This window comes from Eulemur rufifrons, chromosome 8, assembly GCF_041146395.1.
Source record: "Eulemur rufifrons isolate Redbay chromosome 8, OSU_ERuf_1, whole genome shotgun sequence".
NCBI classification, from domain to species: Eukaryota; Metazoa; Chordata; class Mammalia; order Primates; family Lemuridae; genus Eulemur; species Eulemur rufifrons.
Window position 1 is genome coordinate 21,659,139 of NC_090990.1, and position 27,275 is coordinate 21,686,413.

General features: G+C 49.0%; 1 protein-coding gene across 4 annotated transcripts; it reads right to left on the reverse strand.

The window, feature by feature from the left end:
- Positions 1-1,191: 1,191 nt before the first annotated feature.
- SPOCD1 (SPOC domain containing 1) lies at positions 1,192-27,218 on the reverse strand. 4 transcript variants are annotated; one of them, XM_069477592.1, is made up of 15 exons: positions 26,001-27,218; positions 11,966-12,007; positions 10,774-10,950; positions 10,389-10,514; positions 10,191-10,248; positions 9,804-9,894; positions 8,863-9,022; positions 8,635-8,751; positions 7,034-7,159; positions 4,661-4,772; positions 4,321-4,471; positions 3,848-3,998; positions 3,230-3,319; positions 2,777-2,963; positions 1,192-1,814 (listed from the first exon to the last, which is right to left on the reverse strand). In XM_069477592.1, exons 1-15 carry the CDS (start codon positions 27,216-27,218, stop codon positions 1,192-1,194), a joined length of 3,429 nt encoding a protein of 1,142 aa, XP_069333693.1. The 4 variants fall into 4 exon arrangements, with proteins under 4 accessions (XP_069333693.1, XP_069333692.1, XP_069333694.1 ...); XM_069477591.1 differs by having other exon boundaries at positions 1,192-1,846; positions 2,770-2,963; XM_069477593.1 differs by lacking the exons at positions 7,034-7,159; positions 8,863-9,022; positions 9,804-9,894; ... (3 more) ...; positions 11,966-12,007; positions 26,001-27,218 and having other exon boundaries at positions 8,635-8,697.
- Positions 27,219-27,275: the final 57 nt, after the last annotated feature.

Genomic DNA, 27,275 nt, shown 5'->3' on the forward strand with positions numbered 1-27,275 from the left:
GGCAGCCGCAGAGCTCATGGGGCACAGAAGAGGGGCTGCTCCCCCAAACAACCATCGCCCCCACTCTTCCAGTCCAGCAGGGGCCAGGGCGAGGCAGACTCCGAGAAGAGCTGGGCAAGGGGTACAGACCTTCAGGCACGGGGGCAAAAGGCGGGGTCTTGCAGAGAGTCTTCTCCAAGCCAGACCCCGTTGCTCCACGCCGGGTTGGTTAGCCAGGGGCAGCTAGTGGGGTCAGTGCCCAGACTCGGCTCTCTCTCGAGGTACAACCCACATGAGACGCTTCACAGTTATAGCGGCTGTTAGGAGCTCATTCCAGATTCAAGGCAAGGCAGCACCATCCAACCCTAATGCCAGCCTCCAACCCCACCCCGAATGCCCACCTCCAAGGCCAAGACTCTTGACTTTCTCCAGTACCAGTCTTTGGGAGCTGGCAAGAGGTACAGGGACGGGTCGCCCTATCTGGATCTCCCAAATTCCTCAACAGGGACCTACATACAGGCAGGCAATAGACACGTGTGCACACACACACACACACACACGCACCCCAGAGACCCCCACAGAAGCACACAGACACAGAAACACATGGGGAATATGGTGGAGCTATGTGCTATTCCCTCAATCTATCCAAAGGAAAACATCTTAGTATTAACTGAAAATTTTAAAAACCACTGCAACTTGCTCTCCTTTTGCTCCCTAGCAATCTCTAGGTGTCTATGCCCCTCCAAAAGGCTCTTTCCATTTCTCTCTCTCCCCACACTCCAGTCCTGCCTTCTGTCCCACCACCCTTCTTCCTCCTAGTTCAGAATGCTTGCAAAATGCTTCCAGAGGCCACCATGGAAACAGCTGTGACCTGGGACACAGTGATGGTTCAAGACCTCAGACCAGCAACTAGCAAGGCTGCATATTGGTGCCCAGAAACTCACAGACACAGCCCAACCAGCCCACAACTGGCCAGGACGAGGAGTCTCTCCTGCAGATGCAATCCCAACTTTACCAAATTCTTTATTGAACAAAAAATCAACAGCAAACAGACTGCAGAACAGGAAACTCAAATAGGGCAGGTGGGTAGAGGTGACCCTTCCCTCCCTCCGCCGTCTCTCTGGAACAGCTCAGGGTTCAGCACTGGTGAGGGAATCAAAGCCCTTGTTCTGGTGGGTAAGGAGGGTCAGGCCTCTCTAGGGAGGGGACAGTCTAGGCAGCTCCATCTGTAGAACCCAAAGCGGAGTCAGGGGCTGGGCCAGGGGGCTCTGGAGCTGCAGGGGGCTGGGCAGATGCTGCAGGGGATGGGGGAAGGAGTTCCTGGCCTGGGCGCCACAGTGAGGCTTGGAGTTGGTGACTTATGGTCACCAGGGATTCAAGGTGCTGGAGCAGGGCTTGGTGGGGACAGGAGGCCCTGTGGAGGTGCTGGCCATGGCCAAAGCCATGGGCAGCTGGTGTTGCTGAACAGGGATTCTGGGACTGGCACCAACCTGGTTCTGGGGGCCTCCACCCTCGCCCAGGACCCTGCCAAGTTTCAGGCTCTGCCCACAGCCTCCCCCTGCCTCTGGGGAACCTCTGCCAAGCAGAAATTCCCCTTGGGGCCAGACTGCCTTTCCCCTGGCTCTGCGGCAGGGTATGCTTTTGGGGAGGGGACCCCTTCAGGGCCACATGCGGCCTCCTGTACTCTGAGTGGTAGTATCTCATCTCCACTTTCCTGTTGAATGAGACCATCTTTTGAACCTTTCCCCACAAGGGGCTGGACCCTGCTGTGTTTGGAAGCCCTTCCTTGGGGAGCAGCACAGCCAGCAACAGACTTGAATGAGTGGCTTCCAGACCTGGGAAAAGAAGGAAGGAGACAGGAAGGGAGAGACCAAAGGCAGGCGGAGGAGCACACAGCCCCCAGAAGCTGCATTCTGGCTGCAACAGTCTATAGAGTTTAGGGCCCAAGAACAGCCTCCCCAACAGTGACATGGGGGCCCATGAGATGGTTGGGAAAGGAAGTGGGAAGGTGAGCCTCTCTTGGAAGATTTGGTCTCAGTGTGATCAAGGTTCATCTGGCTGAGGCTGGGGCATGGACGGTTTGACCTCAGGACTCTGTGGATTCAAAGTCTACCTCATTGTTCCAGGACACGCACCCAAGAAAGGCCAAGCACTTTGTTTGGGAAGGGGTACAGTCCACCCCTTGAGTCCCCACCCCCGCTCCCCAGCTGCTTGCCTGGAGCCAAGCCCTGGAGGGTATCCATGCACAGAGGCCCGGATAGCTGTGGCAAAACATCCCTCCCTCCGATCTTAGGTGATGGTTACAGTCAGTTATTTGTGAGTTCTGCCTCTGTCCTGCTGCCTGGGTCAAATGTGGCTGTCCCAGGAGTTTCATTCGGGGTGCCTAGCTGGACAGGCAGTGTGTGGGGTGATGGAGCCTGGTTTCTGGAGCCGTGCTGCCTGGGTGTGAAGCCCGGCTCTGCTATTAACTGGCTGTGTGACTCTGGACAAGTCACTTGCCTTCTCCTTCCCTCAGTTTCCTCATCTGTGAAATGGGGAATCTAATGGTACCATTCATCAGAATAGCTAGAGCTATTTTGAGACCAAAAGATTTCATCCAGGTAAACTTTTAGAACAATGGCTGGCACACAGGAAGCAATATCCAAGTGTGAGCTATCATTGTTATTGATGTCACATGTCAAGAGTGCCTTGCTGAGATGTGCCTGCCTTCGCTGAGATAGGGTGACGGTGTCAACCATGCCCAGTCTGGTCACCAAGCGAGGGGTGGCAGGGTCTGGTATGGGCATCGGGTACTCACCTGGGCCCCCCAGAGGACGCAGTCTGGTGGGCAGGGGCTGGAAGGCGGGCAGGGGCAGCAGGACCACTCCCACATGCTCCACAGCGGCCAGGCTGTGGCACTGCTTGTTGTTGAGGTAGGAGTAGAGTAGGTGGCAGTTCTGGGTGTCCTGTGGCCTCTGTGGGCACAGTCTGACCACGCAGACGTCCTGCAGTTGCAGGAGAGCAGCATTAGGCGCAGTCATCCACTGCTCCTGCAGTCACCCCTGGGCTCCCCTAAACCTCTGAGAACCCTGAGAGGAAGTGTGTCCCCATTTTCCAGAGGAGGAAACGGGGACTTGCCCAGGATCACACAGTGAGTCTGCAGTCACGCTGGGAACTAGACCCAGATATCCCAAACCAGGCCTCTGCTCCAGAGGTGGAGAGGGAGCGAGCTCAGGGTAGGGGTAGGGTGCTAGAGAAGAGGGGCAGTTACCTTGGCCTTGTCTGGGCCGATGCTGGCCAGAAGGTCCCAGACAGTGGTGGTGGGGATGCAGCCAGCTGAGCGGATCACCTCGGGCAGGGTCTGGGGGCAGGTGGGGTAGCCAGTGAGCCCCCAGCTTCCCACCCACTTAGGGTGGCTCATTCCCAGCCACCTGGAGGGCCACAGCCTGTGGCGAAGGTGAGCCACAGTGTATCTGGACCCTCAGTGGCTGCCCAGAGAGCTCTAATTGATCCTGTAGGCCCCCAGCCTGTCCTGGCCAATTGCCTACAATTTCTCAGAAGCCCCTCCTCCCTCCTCTAACCTCCACCCACTCGAGTTGATCGTTCAGTCACTCAATGATCACTCCTAAAACCCTCCTCCCAGCCAGACAGGCATCAGATTCCTCCGCTGGACCCTCCTTGCTTTATGCGTTGGGCTCCAGGGAGTCTGTCATCCTGTGTGTCTCTGCAGAAATGGGGATGGCGTCTCATTGCCCCTGTGCCTTGCACAGGGCCAGGCACAGAGAGGGGTCCCGATGACTTGTAGAATGGATGAGTAGGAGAATGCATGGGTGGATGGATGTGGGTGTGAGTAGCTGACGGGGCTGGTCAGCGAGCAGGGCAGGTGCACCTGGACGAGCCGACAGCTGTGTCCCGAGACCAGCTGAGCTCTGACCCGGAACCGCTTGATGGAGAACATGTCCAGAGTGCCCTCCCAGGGCGGCTGGCAAGGCAGGGTCTTTGTGGGTGCAGCAGGCATCTGGAACCCAGATGGAGGGACCCTAGAAGGAGGGACAGAGAGACAGGGCCAGGCAGAGCAGGTCACCAGAACTTCCCCAGCACCTCCTTTCTTTTCAGAGCAGGTGCTGTGTCCCCACTGTGGGGACTGGAACATTGCTCCAAGCTTGGCCTTGTGCAGGGGGCAACCAGAAGGCTGGGACGATTGGTTCCATTGCACAGATGGGGAAACTGAGGCTTCCAAAGGAAGGAAGACTTGCCCAAGGCCACATAGAAAGAAAAGCCCATGCCGTGTCCTCTGCCCCAGATGGTGGCCCCTCCCCCAACCTTGCTGGGCTGCCCACCTCCCTGCTCCCAGCCCCACACCTGTCCTGGGGCTCCATGGGAAGCATCTCTTTGGCTTTGGGTATCTCCGGAGAGGACACAGGAACCAGGCTTAGGACTCTCTGGAAGACATTGTCCCCGCTGCTCCTGATAGCTTTGAAGGAGCCTGGCAGCTCACTCGAGGGCTCCCAGCCTGCAAACAGCAGAGGCAGGAGCTGAAACGGGCAGGCAGCTAGGCTGAAGCCAACCCAGAGCTCTAGAGCCAGGGTTTGAACCAAATTCTTTTTGGTGACTTGGGGGGGCATCCCCACTCTGCCACGAATCCCTGTTGCTGCTGAACCCCACACTCAGCCCCTGCACCCCTCCTGTGTCCCCCTCCCACCTGTGCAGATGCGGCAGTTGGGGTCTAGAAAGTGGTGCTCGTGCTGCTCCGTGGTGTCCTCCAGCGTGGCAGGCGGGGGCGGTGAGCTGCAGTCTGTGGGCACCGCGGGGCCCTGGGAGGCAGAGGAGGGAGGGGCAGGCTGGGACGGTGGCCGGGGAAGTCGGGAGCCCTCCATGGGAAGGGGGCCCCAGGGAGGTGTTTTATTTTATTTTTCTCAATATTTTTTATCATGAAAGTACCATGAACTTGTAAAGAAAATTTGAAAAATACTGAAAAATTGAAAATTAAAAAAAAAAAATCACCTCTTGACTCCACCCAGAGACAACCGTTGATATTCTAGACATTCTTTTATAATAGTTTTTCTATGCATAGGTTTTGGGGTGCTTTTACTAAAATAGCTGGCATCAAATATTCACCTTTCTATTCTTTTTGTCCACAATGGTAGCAGAGGCAAATGCCACATTCTATAGTCCCTGCAGACACCGCACTGCTGGGTGGACCACAGTGGACGTAGCATCTCTCCTGCCACACGCCTGGGTCCTTTCCAGGTTTTCGCTGGTATAAATAGCACTGAAGACATCTTTGCGCAGAAAGTATTTTCCTAAACTTGAAACTATTTCCTTAGGACAAGTTCTCAGAGGCAGATGACAGAATCGGGGAGAAAGAACATTTTAAAGACTTCTGATGTCTATTGCCAAGTCACTTTTCCCCCGCATAGCTTTAAACACAAAACAAACACTGCTTTAGGAAGGTTTAAGAAGACTCTGAAGCTCTATTCTTGTCTTATAAACCACCCCCAGAGCAGTGCCAAAGCACAGGCTTTGCAGTCAGACAGCCCGGGCTGAAGTCTCAGCCCCACCACCGCACGCTGCGTGACCTCGGGCACATGGTGCCAGGTTCCTCAGGCTGGAAACAGGCAAAAGCACCCACCTCATAGGTCCCTGTGAGGTTTGATGCACTGGTGTTTTGTTTGTTTAGGGTTTTTTTGAGACAGAGTCTCACTCTGTCGCCCCAGGTAGAGTACAGTGGTGTCATCGTAGCTCGTTGCAACCTCAAACTCCTGGGCTCAAGCGATTCTCCCGCCTCAGCCTCCTGAGTAGCTGGGGCTACAGGCATGCGGCCAAGATGCCTGGCTAATTTTTCTATTTTTCAGTAGAGACGGGGTCTTGCTCTTGTTCAGGCTGGTCTCTAACTCCTGACCTCAAGTGATCTTCCTGCCTCAGCCTCCCAGAGTGCTAGGATTATAGGTGTGAGCCACTGTGCCCAGCCACGGTAGGCGTTTAATAAAAAGATTGTTTTTATGTATTGTTTCCCCCTCTCCTCCCTGGCCACCTCCCCTCTGTCTTCCTTTCTCTTGGGGCCGAGGGCTTCTCTCTAGGTCTAACCTAGCTCCTGCCCCTCCATTTCCACTTAGTTTGGGGAATACAGACTGGCTTTGGTTGGGGGGGCAGCCACACCCGCTAGGGCTCCTCTCTGCACAGGCAGTGGTTCTCCCAGTCATTGGCCTGAGCGGTGGTGGTGGTGGTAGGGGAGCAGGGATTTCTGTCTCTCATGTTCGCTGCCGTTTCCCCAGAGCCTAGAACCGTGCCTGGCACCCAGCAGGTGCTCGGTAAACACGTATGTGTTGGGTGAATGAATACGGCTCAAAGCGCCTGCCCTGCAGCCTCTCCTGGACACAGCCGATGGGACCCAGGTGAACATCTGACCCACGGAACACCCAGCCACAGGCAGAGTGGCTTCTGAGCGTGACTGCAGAGAGCCCGGGGGAAGTTCCGACTGGCTGCACGAGGCCGAGATGACAGGTTGGTCCGTTCTGGGGCTGCTGAGCCGCCATGTCGGGCCACGCGCAAGGGGGAAGAGCCGAGGCAGGAAGGAGCGGGATGGACCTAAGGGTGCTCTGGAGGAGACCAGACCCTGGTCACTGCTGTTGGCTTTCCAGGCTCTGGCCCGACTGCCCTGGGCGCATGGAGCATCCCTGAACAAATCTGCTGAGCAGAGGTCTGTGTTCCTCATGTCGGAAAAACTCACTGCCTGGACAGTGAGGACCCCTGTTTCCCAGCAGAGACCGGGGCAGAGCGTCTGAGGTTGGGGGTGCCTGTGGTGACGGTACCGAGGACTCATGTGGGTGCGCTGGGGTTAGACAACAAGGAAGGGGACCAGCACCAGGAAGGCACGGGCAGGCCTGTGCGCGTGGTGCTGTCTCGCTCTGTGCCGCCCCGCACCCTGCGCGGTCAGATCATTGTCCCTGCTTTATCACAACAAGGTGGGCCTCAGCGCAGTCGGGTGACCTGCCCAAGGCCACACGGCTGGTGGAGTCAGGAGTGGGATCCCTGGGCCTGGGCCCCGCCTGGCACCAGGTCAGCCCCCACTCACCACCAGATCCTCCAGGGTCAGCGTCTGGTCCGTGTCCCGCTGGATCTCCACTTCACCCTTGTGGGTCAGTTTGGAGGCTGGAAGTCTGCACGGCTCCTGCTGCTGCTGCTCGATCATCTCCAGGCCCTGAAGAGGGGCAGTAGCCCAAGCTCAGCCAGGTTAAGGGGTCTCTGGCCTCCAAGAGCCCAAAGCTCCCTTGAGGCCCCTCTCCTGTGGGTCCCCTTCCATGCCAGGCCTTCCCCTATCCCCACACTTTTGCTTTTGCCATTCCTCTCCCCTGGAAAGCCCTCCACCCTCACTACCTCTCCATATTCCACTCATTCACACTTCAACTCAATATTTGCCTGCTCCAGGAAGCCTTCCTAGATTTCACCTTCACTCACACGTCAATTCTGCCCCCTGTGCTGGGAAGGGGGTGGTGCAGTCAAAAGAGTGTAAGCTCTGGTGTCCCAGCTGGGCCCTTAATAAAGATTTACAAGGTAGTATGGCCTTGGGCAAGCACTTACCAGCTCTAAGCCTTAGTTTATCTGTTCTCTGGGAATTAAATTAAAGGCACTATATTAAACATCTGTAGAATGCTTAGCCTGGAGCATGGCTCATAGTAAATGCTAGTTGTGATTCTTATTGTTGATCGATGTCATTCTATCGGAAATGTTTCTTGGAAGCCTGTCTCTCCTTTTCTAATAACCCTGTGAAGACAGGGGTCCCATCCTCCCTGGCAGGGTCGGCTTCACGGACGTGAGATCTGTGCTTGGAAGGGCCCTGTCTTTGTTTAGTGCTTTGCACTATGTGCCCTGTGTCACCTTGACTCAGTAGTTGCTGAACGAAGCGTCCACATTTTCCTTTTGCACCGGCCCCCACAAACTCCACAGCCAGTCCTGACCCCTGGCCCCCCACGGTGCCTGGACAGAGGCTCAGCCTGTGGTGGACAGAGTCACCTGACGGACTCTAGTTATTCATTCTAGCCAGCCAAGTGTCTTCCAGGACAGGGGCCTGAGCGCCCCCCCAGATCCCAGTGGCCCTGGCCCCTAGATCAGTCCCCTCCTCTCCCACTGGGCCACCAACAAGCACTGGGCGAGTGTCCTCCCAAGCCCGCTCAGTGCCACACCTTCCCTGTCCCTAAGCAGGCCCCCGGCAGGGACAGACCCATGGACACAGGGTATATGGGGACATAACTGTGAAGCACAAGGGCAGTGGGGCCCCTCACCAGCCTGGGGTACCAGGAAGACCTCCAGCCTTTTCCAGGGCGTCCAAAGCTGGGACAGGAAGAGGGGCACGTCAGGGGACTAGCCCCCATGGACGGCTGATGACCACCCTGGACTCCAGACTCTGGGCCATCAACCCGGTCCTCCCCCTCCCCCGACAGCCCAGCTCCATAGCAAACCAAGTGTGTCACCTCTATACAGAGCTCTCTGTCCCCAATCCCTTTCATGTCTGCTCTGACTCTTTCCCCGTCTCCCTCCTCTGTTTCCCGGTTTCTGTGTTTCTCCCTATCTTCCTCCTCCCTCTGCTCTCTGTCTCTGTCTCTCCCTCCTTCCATCCTTGGGCCACCGTCTGCCCCCGTGTCCTGTCGTCCACCCTGTCTTGGCCCAACAGCTCACCCTTCTCTCCTCCTGGTCCCGCCAGCGGGCCAGCTCCCGGGGCGCCAGCTGCATTGAGCTCATCCGCACCAGGTCGTGGGGGGTGACGTCTCCATGAACCACTCTGAGAAACAGGTCCTGCAGGGGCAGGAGGCAGGGGCTGCACCACACCGTTCCGCGGGCCCCCAACGTCCTCCCAGGGCTTTGAGCCTCGAGGGGAGGGCTGGCCCGGCCCGAAGCTCTGCTCACCGGGTTCCTGGGATCCCGCAGGTTGAAGAGCAGGCTGCGGTACTTGGTCTTATAGCGGCAGTTGGTGCCTTGTGTCAGGTCGAAGAGGGCTGCCTCGATGCTGGCTGCGACACCCTCCACCACCTCCTCAGGCAGCACCAGGTCTGGAAGCTCCTGGAGGCTGTGGGGACAGGGGCAGGGCCGTGTGCGCTGAGCCTGTGAGGCCGCCCGGGCACTTGGCCCCAGAGGGACGGGGACAGATGGGGTGAGGGGGTGGGGTATGTCCTGGGCATTTTCCTACATGACCCTAGTTGTTCTTACCCCAACCCCGTGGGGAAGAAATATTATCCTTCCCCATTTACAGATGGGGTGACTGAGGCTCAGAGAAGATAAGGGCTCGCTCAAGGCCACACGATTAGTGGCAAAGCAAGATTCGAATCAAAATCGTCTGTCTCCTCGGCCCACGCTGAGTCCGGAACTGGGGTATGTGGAGGGGAGGAAACCTGGGGGGGGAGGGTAAGGCATGAATCAGGGGAGGGGACGGGGCCTGGCCCTGGATATAAACCTGACTCCGCCAGTGACCTGCAGTGCGGCCTTTGCAAAGTCCTGCCCTCCCTGGGCCTCGGTCTCACCATCAGTAAGCGAGAGCTCTGGGCCCAGGTCTCTGAGCCGCTCCCAGCAGACTCTGGTGCGTCTGAAAGCATCTGCTGTGGGCGGCATCCACAGGGACCTGCGCAGACGCTGAGGGCCACAGTAGCTTACGGGGGACACGACCTTGAAGCCAGGGAGATCCAGGTTCAAATTTCAGCTCTCCACTGGCTGTTTGTGTGGGCGAGTGGCCTCACAGCTACCAAATGGGCTCAGTCATACACACAGGAGCCCTCAGAACACGCGAGGCCGAGCAGGTGGGGATGTGTGAGGACAGCCGTCAGGTGTCTGGGAAGTGGGGAGCAAGGCCTTACCGACTCCACAGCGCCTCCTGCATGGCACGGGCCACCGTGTCCCTCACCACGATGTCCAGGGGTAGCTTCTCCTGTTGGGGCTGAGGCCGAGCTGTGGGGAGAGAGAGTCACGGGCTCCCAGGGGGTGCCCGGGGGAATGGGGAGGGGGTGGACTCAGTGCTAAAGGGCTTAGGCAGACAAGAGGGGCCCCCCAGCTGTCTGGGAGCCGAGCCCAGGCAGCGAGCAGCCCCCAGCCCTTTGGGGAGGGGCTTTAGGCTGATGGGGTCTGGAGAAAGGAGAATCCTAGTGGGGGCTGGGCCAGGAGCTGGGTCCAAATCCCACCCCCCAGTCCCCAGTAGTCGCTGGAGAACAGGAGGCGGCTGAGGGGCATCTTCCACGGCCCTTCACCTGAGTCCTCTGTCCCCTCTTGCAGAGGCTCCTCCTCTTCAGCCTCCACCGAGCCACTCTGTAGGGGACAGGTGAGGAACTGAGGCTGTGCCTAATGGGCCCAGCCTCTGGCCCAGGGGACACTGCTTCCTCGTCACCTCCCCACTCCCATGTGCTCCCTGACCCAGGCCCTGGGGAAGGACGCCCAGAAGCACTCACCTGAGGACACTCAGCATTAGAGATGGGGTCCTTGAGGGGCGGGGAGCAGCTTCCCAGCGGGTGGAAGGGGCTCGAGAGGCCCCCAGAGTCCCATGCTGCACCTCCTGAAGGAGGCGGCTGGAAAATCTTGGGAAGGGGACATGCTGGTTGGCCAGAAGACTGAGGCCAGAAGCTGAGGCCCAGATGGAGGCCCAGCCCCTCTGTCCTCCAGGCAAGCCCCTGAATTCAGGGGTGCGGAAGAAAGAGCACACAGAGCCCAGGCCAGCCAGTGTGAGCAAGTGATGCCACCTCTCTGAGCCTCAGGGGCATGTCTGAATCAGGTGTGAAGGCACCTCTCTCAGCAGGATTAAGTGACATCACCTATATAAAGAAGCCTGTTCCGTACCTGGCACCCAGCAGGGCCCAGAGCCACGGGCCTTTCCTTCCTTCTGGGCCTGCGGGCAGGTGAGGATGAGCTGACCTCCATCAAGTACTCCAGAGCCTCCAGCTTTGGCGGCAGCTGCCCCCCTGCCTGGCTGTGGCTGACGGCCCCCAGGAGCTGGACCACTGCCCCTGAACCCAGCTGCAGGGGAGACCGCACTTCAGAACCGAGCAGGGCTGGCTGCTCCCCCACCTCCCTCGCCCGCAGTTGTGTGATGTCTCTCTCCCCCACTGGACTGTGAGCCCCCTAAGGACAGGGAATGGGCCTGTCTTGTCCCCACTGTGTTCCCGATATCGGAAAAGGCCTGGCACATAGTAGTGTTCCATCAATGCTTGCTGACTAGCTGGCTCCTGTCCCGTGAGAGGTGCCTGTCCTCACTCCCATCCTCCCACCCTCCCTCTAACACCCAGCCACCACATTCAGAGTTAACCGACCTTGCCCCAGGACCCTTCCTACCCCCCTTCGGACCGGAGATGCATCTCATCAGGAGAGACACACCTGTTCTGACTCCACCTTCTCCTGCTCAAAGCTCTGCCATGCGCCTTTTAGGGATCACTGACTTGCTCCTTTCCCTTCCTCCCGAGCAGCCTCATGCAGCCATCACCCCCTCTGTAAGGCTGCCAATCATCCCTCTATGTCCCTGAGAGAAATCCCTTCATGACCATTTCAAGGTGCAGAGTAGTTTTTGGTCTTCTAATGAGCTACAGAATCTATCCTGCTTCCCTTTTTGCTATGGCTGGCAGGAAGCTCAGTGTTAACTTTGAGGCTAGCAGTTGTACTTTTCCAAGATTGGCTGAGGGTGAGGGGTTGTTGTAACAAGATTTCCCCCTTCTCCTTTTGCTTTCTTTAGGCTTTTATCCCATTTCAAATGTGTTTGGTTGGATTCTTTTAATTTATTGCAAACCACAGGGAATTGTTTTGAAAGCAGATGGGTCTGAAAACTAATCCTTGAATGAATGATCATGGAATGGTCAGGTTCCACGATCTCGGGGAAACTGGAAGTCTGAGATCTAGCAGCAGAGGGCGAGGGGAGTACTAGGATGTAGGAGGAGGGCAAGCTGGGGTGCCAGCACCACCTCTACTGTGGAGGACCCTCCCGCCCACCCCACCTGAGGAAAGGAAGGAAGAAGGGCAGTAACAAAAAGTCAAAACCTACGTAACACACAAGCTTCACCCCCTGGGGCATTTTCACTTCGTCCTTGGAGAGAAAGAGGATGCAGAGATTAGAATCCAGAGGACCTAGTCATGCCATGGCAAGGAATTCACAAAAAGAAGACACTCATTTGGAAAAGGTGTGTGTTCAGTGTTCACCGAGTTGTATTTATAACAAAAATGTTGGGTACAGTCTAGTGTTCATCAAAGGGGGAACAGTTAATAAATGGTGACATTTCATGCTACGGATGTTACGTGGCTATTACAAAGGAGTCATAATATGTCTATTATAAAGGAGGCAGTCATTCTAAAACTTATTATTCACTGAAGGCTTACAAAGTAGTTGGCTTCAGGGGAAGCACATAATGCATGGTCTTATCAGGATGAGGTGTATACTATTTCTGTCCCCATTTTACAGACAAGGAAACTGAGGCTCAGAGAGGATCTGGAAAGTCCCATAGCTACTAAGCTGCAAAGCTGGTATTAATATTAGAACCTAGCTCTGTCTGACTCCAAAGTCCAAGCACTTAACTGCTGGGCTATGTGGAGACATGGAAAGATTCACGGAAAGATGTCAGGGTGTCTTATTAGGAGGAAAAGAAAAAAAAAAAAAGGTTATGGAACAGTATCTGTTGCATAAGCCCATTTATGTAAATACATATTTATAGATGCATAATAGAGGTTATCTCTGGGGAATGAAATTTCAGGAGACTTCCACTTTCTACTTGTAGACACTTGGGTATTCATGTTATTCAAAATGAGCATGTATTTCTTTTATAATCAGAAACATATTTTTTATTAAAAACAAGTTCAGAACAATATGTTTAGTGTGCCACCATTTGCGTTACAGAGAGAATGAATTTTTAAATTTGTGTTTTCCTGAATATGCATAAAATATCTCTGGAAGTATCCGTAAGAACCTAATCACCCAGGCTGGGTGCTAAGAAGGCGACTTTTCTCTTTTTTTTTTTTTTTTTGGAACCATGGCAATGAATCAGCCTTTCAAAAAATTAAATTGAGAAAGAGGGAGAAAAAAGGAAAACAGGGGATCTGGCAAGAAAAGGAGCAGGAAAGATATTAAGAACAGCCCTTCACAGCTCAAAGCGCGTCGCTGGCCCGTCTCGGGGGTCCTCACACCAGCGTTATGAGGCTCGAGGACAACGGGGCAGCAGAACCAGACAGCAAAGACTTCAGATCCCAGACTTCTCAGACCAGAATACAAATATGTACGTAGAATATGTTTAAAGAACTAAAAGGAAGGAGTGGAACATACGCGTGAAGGACAAAAAAACTATAAAAAACATAACCAGGCAGATTTGGTTGGGAACCAAACACAACTTGCTGGAAATGAAAAACATCGTAATAATAATTAAAATTAAAAACTCAGTGTGTAAGTTTAATAACATATGAGACACAGCTGAAACAAATTAGTGAACTAGAATATAGATTTAAAGAAATTATCTAGAATATTCACAGCACAGAGACTGTGCAACACAGTGAGGTACAAAAGATAGAGTGAAAAGGACTAATTAATCTAGCTAAAGTTCTGGAAGGAGAGAGGAGAGAGAATGGGGCAGAAGCAATATTTGAAGATATATGGCCAAGAATTTTCCAGAATTGATAAAAGACACAAGGCACAGATTCAAAAAGCTCAGTGAATTTCAAACAGGATAAATAAAAGGAAATCTACACCCAGACACATCAACACTGATGATACAGAGATCTTAAAGCATAAAAAGAAAAAATAATAGCTAACACTTTAATAGCATTTAAAATGTGCTACCACTGTTGTGACTGCTTTACATATTAGTTCATTTAATCCTTACCACAACCCTATAAGGTATGTACTGGTAATATTATTGCTCCCATTTTACAAAAGAGGAAACTGAGGCACACAGAGGCACAGAGAGGTTAATCAGCTTGCCCAGTGTCACAGCTAATAAACCAGAGAGCTGGGATTTAAATCCAGGAACTGATTCCAGAGCTTTAATCTCTGTGCCATAATGCCAGGCACTAAAAGACATTGTACCTATAAAGGAATGGCAATCAGAGTAACAGCTGACTTCTCCATGGTCATGAAAAGCAAAACAGAAAGATAATATTTTCAATGTGCTTAAAGAAAACAACTCTCAATTGTGGACCCAGCCAAAATATTTTTCAAGAATAAGGAAGAATTAAAAATATTGTAGAGAAAACCAAGAGAGTTATTGTTTTGCTTGATAATTTTATTTTGCTCAATAAACAAAATGCTGAAGGATGAACGTGAGGCAGAAGGAAGAACAAACCCAGGTAGAACAACTGAGATGAAAGGAGAGACTTTGAGCAAAGAAAATGATAAATATGTTGTTAAACCTAAACAAACATTGATTGTACGAAACTGTAATAACAGTGTGTAATTTGGGGGATTAAAAAAATAAGATAGGACCAATTGACTGGGTAACGGCAGCGCACACATTGGGAAGGTGTGTACTTGGAATTACAGCGTTCCGAGATCCTTCTATCATTTTGCAGGGAGATAAAGATTGTAGCTACCTTTATTCTTTGGTAAGTTAAGTATTCGAGTTAAAATTTCTAAGAGAACCACCCACCAAAACATAAACAGGGCATGGAAAACTTCTAAACTACTGGAGGGATAAAAAGGAACAAGAACAAATCATCAATCCAAGAGGAGGCAGTACATGGGGGAAAAGTATAGAAATTCAAACTATGAACAAAGCACAAAATAAAATGGTAGAAATAGATGCAAATAAATTCATAAATACAAAGAATGTAAATGAACTAATACTTCAGATAAATACAAAAATTATCAGACCTTTAAAGAAAGAAAATATTGTTATAAGGTATTTATAAGACTCATTTCTAAAACAATGATGCAAAAAGTTTTAAAAAAATAAAATGGAATAAGGTATGTGACCAAAATAAATCTTTGTAGCTGTATTAATAGCAGATAAAACAGACTTTAAAGCAAAATTGTTATTAGAGGCAAAGACCTTACTACATAATAATAAGCAGTTTCACCAGGAAACTATAACAACTCTAAACTTATAAGCACTTAATTACATAATCTCAAAAAATGTAAAGCAAAAATTGGTAAAACTACAAGAAAATGACAAATCTACCATTATAGCAAGAAAATTTCATGTTTCTCTCTAACTATTGATAAATCACAGTGACAAAATAATCCAATAAGAATAAAAAACAATTTATAAGTTTAATCTGTATATGTGCACATATACATACACAGAGAACATTAGTTCTAATAACTAGAGAATGCATATTCTTTGCCCATATACATTAAACACAAATGAAAATTAAGCACACCCTACCTGGGCCATAAGACAAATATCAACAAATTTTAAAAGATCTGTATTTTCTAGACCAGCACTGCCCAATAGAAATATAATGTGAGCCACATGTGTACTTTTAAGTAATTCTAGCAGCCACATTAAAGAAGTGAAATTAATTTTATATTTAACTGAACTTATCCAAGATATTATCATTTCAACATGTACAAAATAATACAAAAATTATTAATTATATTTTTACACTCTTTTTTGTGTACTGAGTCTCTGACATCTGGTGTGCATTTGCACTGATAGTCCATCTCAGTCTGGACCAGCCAGATTTCAAGGCTCAACAGACACAGGTGGCCAGTGGCTGTGATACTGGACAACTCAGACAAAGATGACCTTCTCAGACCACAACATGATTAAGTATAAAGCAATAACAACAAGCACCAGCAAATATGCTTATAAACTAAGAAAGACACTTCTAAATAACACACATCAAAGAAAAATTGTAAATTATTGAGATTGAATGATAATATGATAATAAGAAAGACTATATATTCAAGTTGGTGGATGCAGCAAAAATGGTAATGAAAAGGTTCACTTATAGCTTTAAATGACTTTATTAGAAAAGAAGGCAAAAAACTAATGAACTATTTTTAAGACATTATCAAATAGAATAAACTGAAAGAAAGATGACATTAAAAACAAATACACAATGAAGAAAAGACTGGAAAAACTGGCAATTCTCTGGCAAGATTGATTAAGGAAAAGAGAGAAGGTACAGCTAGATAATATTTGGAATGAATAATTATTAATGCACAGACATCAAAGATAAGAGGCTACTGTGAAACACTGAATGCCAACACGCCAGTAAATCTGAAAACTCAGATGAAATGGATACGTATTTAGAAAAGTGTAACTTACCAAAATTGATTCAAGGAAAAAAAACACTGAATAAATCTATAATTATAAGATAATAATAAAGCTCCCATTTTATAATAGCATCAAAAAATATAAAGCAGTACAATGAGAAACACCTTCCCTAAAGAAAACATCAGTCCAGACATTTTTTTTTTACTAGCGATTCTACCAAAATGTCTAAAGAACAAATGATTCCAATCTTATATAAATTGTTCCAGAGAATAGAAAAAGAAAAAACAATCTGTAATTCATTCTACAAGGATAGCAAACCTTGATACCAAAACCTCGCAAGGATAGTAGGAGAATACATCACTTTGGGCCAGCTAACTCATCAATTGAAATACAAAAGTTCCAAACAAAATACCAAAATGAAGTTAGAAAATATAAAAAGATATGACATTATCAAGTTGGGTTTGTTCCAAGAAGGCAAGATATGCTCAACATTTAAAAAGCTCAACTCCTTCACTTACTACATTAATAAATTAGAAGGCTGGGCGCGGTGGCTCACGCCTGTAATCCTAGCACTCTGGGAGGCCTAGGCGGGTGGATCGCTCGAGGTCAGGAGTTCGAGACTAGCCTGAGCAAGAGCGAGACCCCGTCTCTACTAAAAATAGAAAGAAATTATCTGGCCAACTAAAATATATATAGAAAAAAATTAGCCGGGCATGGTGGTGCATGCCTGTAGTCCCAGCTACTCGGGAGGCTGAGGCAGTAGGATCGCTTAAGCCCAGGAGTTTGAGGTTGCTGTGAGCTAGGCTCATGCCATGGCACTCACTCTAGCAAGGCAACAAAGCAAGATTCTGTCTCAAAAAAAATAAATAAATAAATAAATTAGAAGATAAAAATCATATTATCTCAAAAAATAGGGAAAATATATTTGATAAAATGCACAGTGCATTCAGAATAATTGGCAAACCAGGAATAGAAGGGAGTGTAACCTGATAAAGACCACCTATATAAGAACACAGCAGGCGTCATACTCACGGTGAAATGACGACTGCATTTCCTTTAAAATCCAAAACAAGTCAAGGGTTCCTGCCATCACCACTTCTATTCAACATTATCCTAATGGTCTCAGCACAGTAAGGAAAGGGAGGGGGAGACAGATGTAAAAAATTTGAAAGGAAATAATAAAACTGGGACTGGTCTACACAGAAGACAAATTGTCAGTTGTCTACATATGATTGTCTACATAGAAAACAAAATCCTAACAGATAAAACTATATGAATTAATAATAAAAGAGTTCAGAAAGATTTCTGGATACAAAATCAATACATGAAACTCAGTTTTGGCCGGGCATGGTGGCTCACTCCTGTAATCCTAGCACTTTAGGAGGCTGAGGCAGGAGGTATTGCTTGAGGTCAGGAGTTCAAGACCAGCCTGAGCAAGAGTGATACCCAGTCTCTACTAAAAATAGAAAAAAATTAGCCGAGCATGGTGGCGCATGTCTGTAGTCCCAGCTACTTGGGAGGCTAAGGCAGGAGGATCGCTTGAGCAAGCCCAGGAGTTTGAGGTTGCTGTGAGCTAGGGTGACACCATGGTACTCTAGCCCAGGCAAAAAAGTCAGACTCTGTCTCAAAAAAAAAGGAAACTCAGTTGTATTTTTTATATGCCAGCAACAGTTAGAAGCTGCAATTTTATTTTTTTTTTTTTTATTTTTTTTTTTGAGACAGAGTCTCACTCTGTTGCCCAGGCTAGAGTGAGTGCCGTGGCGTCAGCCTAGCTCACAGCAACCTCAAACTCCTGAGCTCAAGCGATCCTCCTGTCTCAGCCTCCCGAGTAGCTGGGACTACAGGCATGCACCACCATGCCCGGCTAATTTTTTCTATATATATTTAGCTGTCCATATAATTTCTTTCTATTTTTAGTAGAGATGGGGTCTCTCAGCCTCCCGAGTAGCTGGGACTACAGGCATGCACCACCATGCCCGGCTAATTTTTTCTATATATATTTAGCTGTCCATATAATTTCTTTCTATTTTTAGTAGAGATGGGGTCTCGCTCTTGCTCAGGCTGGTCTCGAACTCCTGAGCTCAAACGATCCGCCCACCTCGGCCTCCCAGAGTGCTAGGATTACAGGCGTGAGCCACCACGCCCGGCCAGAAGCTGCAATTTTAAAGTTACCGTTTTATAACAGCATCAAAAAATATAAAGTAGTATAATGAAACCTTATGAAAAAACACACCACCACCTACGACATAGTTCGCCCAAACTGAATCCAATTCTAATCAAACCTCTAGATCCAACAACTAGTTTACAGGAAATAGAGAAAACAAAGGAACATGTTTAACTATACCAGAGGGATGCAATAAACTATAGGACAAACAACCTAGTTTCTTCAAAAAAAGACCGCAAGAAAAAACAAGATATGGAGGGACAACCTATGACTAAAAGAGACTTAAAAGACATATCGGGCGGGGCATGGTGGCTCATGCCTGTAATCTTAGCACTTTGGGAGGCTGAGGTGGGAGGATCGCTTGAGGCCAGGAGTTTGAGACCAGACTGGGCAACATCGCAAGACCCCGTCTCTACAAAAAATTTTGAAAAAATTATCCCAGCGTGGCATGCACCTGGGTAGTCCCAGCTACTCAGGAGGTTGAGGCAGGAGGATCGCTTGAGGCCAAGAGTTCGAGACCAGACTGAGCAATATAGCAAGACCTCATCTTTACAAAAAATAAAAAAATTAGCCAGGCGTGGTGGTGCACACCTGCAGTCCTAGCTACTTGGGAGGCTGAGGCAAGAGGATCGCTTGAGCCCAGGAGTTTGAGGCTGCAATCAGCTGTGATTGGGTCAATGCACTCCAGCCTAGGCCATACCAAGACTCTGTGGTTAAAAAAAAAAAAGACCTGAATAAGCACTAACATAGTTTCTAAGAGTTCAAGGCCACATCCCTAAGATGACCCTAGTCCCCTCTCTTAAAGTACCTGCCTGGGAAAACTCAAGGCTGCCCCCAAATTTACTGCCTGTTTCACCCAACACCCAAGAGTAGAGCCTGTCTTCCAGTCTCTATCGGAGGACAGAATCCTAACTTTGATAATTGCCAGCTAGCCGACAAACTGGCCTCATCACATTTACATCAACTAACCCTTTGTAACTTTCACTTCTCTGACTCTACCGAGCCCTGCTTGCCCCCCTTCCTACTCCTTGATTCTTCCTTTAACCTGCCCAGTTACTTCTGTACAAATCGAAGTTGAGTTCAGTTCAGTTCACGCTGGGCTGTGTTCCCTATTGCAATAGTTACTACTGATTAAAATCTGTCCTTACCCCTTTAACTAGTGTCTGGCTTTATCTTTGACACCAGCTATCTGGTCTCTATCACAACTACCTCAGCCACAGACAATATGTAAACAAATAGTCATGCTTATTTACAAAACCAGGGGAGGCAGCCAATCTATGGGTCATCATTTGCCAACCCTGCTTACAATTCAGTCTACTTTCACACCCATTGGAAATTTTCCATAACAAAAAGTTATATAGAGATATAGATATCGTATTTAGAAATAAGCTGAAAAAGAGTGCAAGGTTTTCATGGAAAAAATATAAAACTGTATGGAAAGACATTAAAGTAGATCAAAATAAATGGAGAAATATACTATGTTCATGGATTGGAAGACTCAATATTGTAAAGATGTTAGTTCCCCCCAACTGATCTATAGGTTCAGTATATTTCCAATCATGATCTCAATGGGTTTGTGTGTGTTTGTGTGTGTGTGTGTGTGTGTGTGTGTGTCTGGAAACTGACAAGCTGATTGTAACATATGAAAGAGCAAAAGAATGTAAGAGTGAAGATCCTCTGAAAACAACAGAGTTGGAAGACTTGTCTCACCAGATATCAAGAATTATTAATAAGCTACTATAATTCATTGAGTAATATTAGCAAAGGGAAAGATAATTTGAACAAGATGAGGACAGGGAGACCAGAATCCAGACCCACATATACGGAGACTAGACTTAAAACAGAGCTCACATTGCATGTAAGCAGGAAAGGACAGAATTTTCACAAAATGGTGTTGGAACAACTGAGTATCCATCTTTAAAAATTAAATTGGATCCTTATCCCACATCATTCACAAAAATCAATTCCAGGTAGATTGTAGATCTAAGTGTGAAAGGCAAAACAAAAACAGTATGTGAGAATATCTTCATTTTCAAATAGGAAGGGAATTCTTTAAAAAGATTTTTTAAAATACAAACTATAAATTAAATAATACATTTCAATATCTTAAAATTAAGACTTCCTCCAGCAATTCCACTTCTGGGTATATGCACACAAGAACTGAAAACAGGTACCTGAACAGGTATTTGTACACCAATGTTCTTAGCAGCATTATTCACAACAGCCAAAACGTGGAAACAATCCAAATGTCCATTGACAGATGAATGAATAAATGAATGTGGTGTTTATACACACAATAGAATGTTATTCGTCCTTAAAAGGGAATTAATTTCTGATAACTTGCTACAACATGGGTGCGCCTTGAAGACAATAGCTAAGTGAAATAAGCCAGTCACAAAAGGACAATTATTGTATTGTTCCACTTATATGAGGTACTAGAATAGTCAAATTCATAAAGACAAAGTAGAATAGTGGTTATCAGGGGCTGTGAGGAGGAGGGATGGGGAATTATTGTTTAACAGATACAGAGTTTCAGTTTGGGATTAGGACAAAGTTCTGGAGAAGGGCGGTGGTGATGGCTGCACAACAATGGAAACGTACCTAGTGACACTGAACTGAATACTTTAAAACTGCCAAGATGGTAAATTTTAATTTATGCATATTTTACCACAATAAAACATAATTAAGAACTGCTCATCAACAGACCCCAAAAGGAAAGTAAAATTATGAGCCACACTCCTACAAATCAATAAAGAAAAGAAAAATCACCCAAAATAACTTTTTCGGCAAAAAACTTAACAGGAATGCCCCAAATGCATGAAGGGACTTTCCTTAGTGACAGGAAAATGAAAGTTAAAGCAACATTGAGACACAATAGCGTATCTCCACTTTGGCAAAAATCTAAGTCTGATAATATCAAGTGTTGGCGAAGATGTGAAGTCACTGGAACATTTGTACACAGCTGGTGGGAGTGTAAACTATTTCAACCACTTTAGAAAACATCTGGCACTGTTTAAGCAAAGTTGAAGGTGTGTACACTCTATAACCTAGCAATTCCACCCCAGAAAATAGTCCCTGGAGATACTCGTGCCCATATGTACCAAAAACAAATACAAAACTGGTCATAGCAGCACCATATATCATAGCAAAAAATTGCAAATAGCTCTAATGTTCATCTGGAGTCAACAAATAAGTAAACTGTGGCATTTTCATGCAATGATATACTTGCTGCCAACACTTAGGATCTGTGTGATCTTGGAAAGTTACTTAATCTCTCTGTGCCTCAGTTTTCTCATCAGTAAAATGGGGCTAATACCAGTATCTACTTTACAGTGTTGATGCAAGGATCGGTATCATGATCCAAGACTCTTAGAACAGTGCCTGGAACACAAGCAGCTCTCCCTCTCTGTAAATGTTGATGTCGATAAGGTTCCTTGGCTCCTGCCCTGGAGAGAACCCCTCCTGACACTGGACCACACTCAAGTCTTTCCATGTCTGTTCAAGCAGTGTCTCCTTGCATCTCTTCCACCTCACTGTCCCCTCTTGACTGTGCCCCACCTGCCGCTCTGCTCCTTAACACTCCGAGCTGCCTCCTGCCTCAGTAGCTTTGCACGCATGCGCTGCCCCTTCCTGGTGTGCCCTTCCTACCTTCTCTGCCTGCCGAACACCTACTGCCCTTGCCCAGACCCAGCTCAGACAGCCCCCTCCTCTGCCCTCTGGGCTTCCACGGTCCACTGGGCTCCGGTCTGTATTTCAGCCCTCTGGTTACTTGCCTGTCTCCTCCCACTAGACTGTGAGATCCCTGGAGGAGCCCCCCTCCTAGTTCAACAAATTGTAATGAAGTCCCATAAACACCCAAACCCCTTAGCCAAGCCTTTGGTAGCCTGGCTAAGCGCATAGACTCTGGAATCACACAGAACTCGATTCAAATCCTGACTCAACACTTACTTACTCACTGTGTGACCTTGAGTGAGTCACTTAACTTCTCTGAATCCCAGTTTTCTTACTCAGTCAAATGGGGGTACTGACACTGGCTTTTAATGCTATCGTGAGGATTAAATGAGATGACAAACAAGAAGCTCCTGGTGTGTAGTAAGCACTCTAATGAAAAGAGCTATTCTTAAGCTGCCGGTCTGCGGAGAGAACACGCTCCTCCCTCCCTCCACTCCTGACACTTTGCAGCTGCAGAGAACGGACCTCAAGCCTGGGGGTCCTGGTGGGGCCAGAGGCACCATGTGCCTCACTGGTGATGACGGGCGGACTCCGAGCAGTGCAGGGCGCAGAGCCCCACCCCAACCCCCAACCACTCCCGCTGCTATCCCGGCCACAAAGCGGCTCCACACCTCCCTGGCCACTGCAGCGCTCAGGACAGAGAAGAGATAGGCATCTCAACCCTGCTCTCCGCCCCCCTGCAAGAGTCTCCGTTTCAAGCCATAAGAATTCAACACAACAGCCTCTCATACCAAACTCCTAGCAATTCTGGGGCCCTCCTAACTGTCCCCCTTCCATCGAGGAGGCAACTAAGATTCAGAAAAGAGACATTTCTTGTCTAAAGTCACCCTGTAGTAAGAGGCAGAGCCTGACCTTGAACAACTCTGTCTGCCCCTGCCACAAGCCAGGCTGCCTCCAGGGGAAGGTGCTAGAGCCCTAAAACAGGGCTCAGACCAGCTGGGCACTGTACCCACGGTTGCCCACGCCCTACTCAGCCCTGTCTGCAACCACCTGCCCGTCCCTGTCACAGCCCAGCCTCAATTCCTCTACCGCAGCTGGTACCAGTTGCCATGGCAACGGGTTGTTTGGGAAGCTCTGGGATGATGGCTGTGCTGCAGAGTCGAGGATGGACCCTGGAGGAGAGAGCAGTCGTGGCTGCTTCCAGTCAAGCCAGACAGGAACGTGGCTCCACCACCGCGCTCAAACAAGCCCCCCAAAATACTGCAGATCCAGGAATCCCCATTTCTGGGCATCTGGTCCAGATAAATCATCAGAAGTGAGGAGAAGCCAGATGCACAAGGATGTTCAACCCAGACTTAGTTATAGCAGGACAAAATTGCACAACAACAGGTAACATTTTTGAGTATTTTTCTTGTACCAAGTTTTTTGTTACATGCCAAACACACATCATCTCATTTAATCCTTACCACCACCCTAGGAGCTAAGTACTTTTCACATTCACGTTTTACAGACGTGGGAACTACACTCAGAAAGGTGAAGCCACTTGCCTAGGTAATTCAGATAGAGGCAAAGCCAGCACTGAATGCCAGTCTGTTGGCCTTCAGGGCTCGTGTTCTTAACTACACTACAGTGGATGGAAATGAGAAAAGGAAGTTCCAGCCCATCCTCTCATCCTGACAGCGCCTGTCGCTGTGACAAATATGTCTATAGACAGCTATGACGCAGGGTTCAGGAAAAGCACAAATTCAGCAGAACAATGTGTACCAACTTGGAAAGATCTTCTAATACTATGTAGCTTAATAAACAAAAAAAGTACAAGTCCCAAAACAATAAGGTATAGGATGAGCCTGTTTATACATAAAAAGGCTCGCTGTGTAGATGTAAATATATGCATAGGAGCCCACAAAGGGGACACTAGAAGGACACAAACCACTAACAGTGGCTATCTCCAGATAAAGGGCAACCAGGCCAGGAAGTACTAAAAGGGACTTCCGTGCTCTGTTAGCAAATTTAGTGTCAAATTTTTTTAAATGCCAAAAAAGCAAATTATAAAATTTGATACATGTGATCCCATTTCTAGGTGAAGAAAAGATACATACGCATAGGAAAAAGATGAAGGAAGGAAGGACATATATCAAAATGTCAACAGAAGTTAGCTCTGAATATTGGCATTATGGGAGATTTTTATTTCTTCTTTATTTTATATGATAAATACATATTACTTTTTAAATTAAATATTAATGGTTTTGAGTGATGTTTACAAAGACAACGTAATAGCAATCCAGTGTAATTACAAATGCTCCTTGATTTATGATGGGCTTACATCCTAATAAACCTATTGTCAGCTGAAATATACTAAATTGAAATGTATTTAATACACTGTAAAGCTGCGGTCCCCAACCCCTGGACTGCATACTGGTACCAGTCCATGGCCTGTTAGGAACCAGGCCGCACTACTGCCTGAGCTCGGCCCCCCACCCCCACCCCACCCCGGTCCATAGAAAAATTGTCTTCCATGAAACTTAGGGACCGGGCCACACAGCAGGAGGTGAGTCGTAGGCAAGTGAGCAAAGCTTCATCTGTATTTACAGCCGCTCCCCATCGCTTGCATCACCGCCTGAGCTCTGCCTCCCCACACCCCCTTCCGTGGACAAATTGTCTTCCACAAAGCCAGTCCCTGGTGCCAAGAAGGCTGGGGACTGCTGCAAAAAGTATCAGTTGTTTACTCTCATGATCTCACGCCTGCCTGAGCTGCAGCTCTGCTGCCCAGCATCAGGGGAGAGTATAATACAGCACATCGCCAGCCTGGGAGAAGATCAAAATTAAAAATTCGAAGTACAGTTTCTACTGAATGCATATCGCTTTTGCAACATTGTAAAATTGAAAAATTGTAAGCATCATCGTTAGTCAGGGACTGTTTATATAGTATCAAATAGTGGTAAACACACTGGTTCCTATCTCAGTTCTACTAATTGGCTGTTTGGCCCTGACTAGTCATTTCACCTCTTGGAGTCTCAGTGTCCACATCAGTAAAATGGGAATATATCAATAGTATCTACCTCATAGGGTTGTTGCTAACACAAAGATTGAAGCTAAAGTGTTTAGCACAGTACCCAGCACATGTTAAGCAAGCTGGATGCTCCGACTACTGTGCTGGTAACGTGGAAGATACACAGACAGGCAGAGCACCAAGCTCCCAGGACAGACGCCTGGGTTTATAGTCTGCCTGTCATTTTCCAGCTGGGTCTGTCGCCTTATCTCTCTGGGTGTCATGTGAGGGTTAAATCGAAAACACTTAGCACATAATACACATTCAATAAATGTGATAAAAATTCAACTCTGTCAGCAGTATACACCAAAGTCAAGTAGTGTCATCTGTTGTTGGTGTGTAAACATGTAAGCTACGATTGTTAATAAAACGATGATGATGATTATAAAAAAAGAGCAATGGGTGGGGAGCAGTGGATGTAGAGAACATGGCTGGGCACTGACTCCCTCGCTATGTGAGCCTAGAGAATTCTGTTAACTTCCCTGAGCCTCAGTTTCCCCATCTGGTAATATGGAGCTAATGCCTATCTTAAAGGGCTATTGTTAACACTAAAGGAAAAGCAAATTTAACATAAATTAAGCAATCTACTTTGTGCCTCTGCTGTGCTAGGCACATTATATTATACCATAATCTCATCTAATCCTCAAAACCACCTCATTAAACTGGAATTAATATTCCTTTTTTACAGATGAGGAAACAGAGAGGCTAAAAAATACCCCAGGGTCACCGAGCTAGGAAGCAAAGGCAAGATTTGAACCCAGGACTCACTGACTCCAGAAGATAATGACCCCTCTCAAGAATTCAGTAAACATAGCATGTTTTCTCCTTCCAGACTTGGTGGGTCTCAGTTTACCCAATTTACTTAAAATGTGCAACAGAGAATGTTCGTTAAGAGCCCATTTGGCTTAGCACTATTAAATTCCACTGCCAAGCATGGTACGGAGAGACATGGCCTGGCCCTTCCTATCCCAAACTCTCAGACTCAACTTACCAGTGTGGGGCAGCCTCCTGGGCTGGATTCCTCCGGCACGCCCTGGTGGGGGTTGTCTGTGCTTCTGTCTGCGTCCTGGTCTCCGGCACAAGGCACGGGCTCCCTCTTCACCATCTCAGCACTCTCGGATCTTCTCTGCCCCATGGACGGGCCTGGGCAGGCCTTGCTGGCTGCAGGCTCCAGGGAGGAGCTGAGGCTGCCCAAGGGCTCTGGGGAGCTGGCACGGCTGTCCGCAGGGGCAGCGAGTCCTTGCCCCGGCCTCCCCCTGGACGCCGGCTGAGCCTTGACCTCCAGCTCCTCCTGGTCGTGTGACACCGCAGGGCCTCCGGCAGCGCCAGCCCCCGTACCGTGCTCAGCCTCTTGCGGCGCTGCAGAAGCCAGTACGGACACTCCCAGGCCCAGTGCAGGGCTGGGGGCCTCCCCTCCACTGGGCACCAGGAAACCAACAGGGCCACAGGGGCAGCCTGGCTGGGTCCCATGCCCTGCAGCAGGCCAACACCCAAACTTCTCAGTCCCCGGGGCACATCCCGCCCAATGTCCACCTGGATCTCCAGACCCAGACCCAGCGTCTTTCGGGGAGAGGGGTCTGGGGGGGCCTGCCAAGGACTCCAGGTCAGCAGCTTGGGGAGGGCCTCCCACACACTGGAGCTTACCCCCACCAGCGCCCTCCCCACCCTCTGAACACAACCCGCATTTCCTGCTTTTCTTTCTTGCCCTCACGGGGGCTGGGCCTGGTGAGCCTGGCAGGCCCCTTTCAGGGGGCTCCTCGTTGCTGAGCGTGGGGCATCTTCCGTCACACCCTGGAGAAGTCATCCCACCATCTCTGGCCTCTCTGGGCCTGGGGCAGCTCGCCTTCTCCACCCCTGGCCTCTCCCTGCTGACCACAGCTCTCTTTGGGAGACATTCAGGCATGCTACAAAGATTCCTGGCGCATTTTTCAGCTAAGATGTCGTGCAGAGAAACCTGGAGCCTCTTGGAGGCCTGAGCCCTCCTCTGAGCACGCACTGTGCACAGCTGCATCGAATCCTGGCCCTGGCCCACAGCTTGCAGCTCCAAGATCCCCAGGCCGGCCCCAGCAGCGACCCCAGTCTGGGAGCCGGCACCTCCACGGGCTTCCTGCCTGAGGGTCCTCTTCCTGCTGCCTGCCCAAACTCGGGCCCCAGAGCGTGCTCCTGGCAGGTCCGGTGCCAGGCCTGGCATGGAGCTGGCTCCTGCCATGTCCTCCTGGAAAAGCCCACAGCTGTGTCGGGGACTGAATGTGCTGGAGTCCTCTGC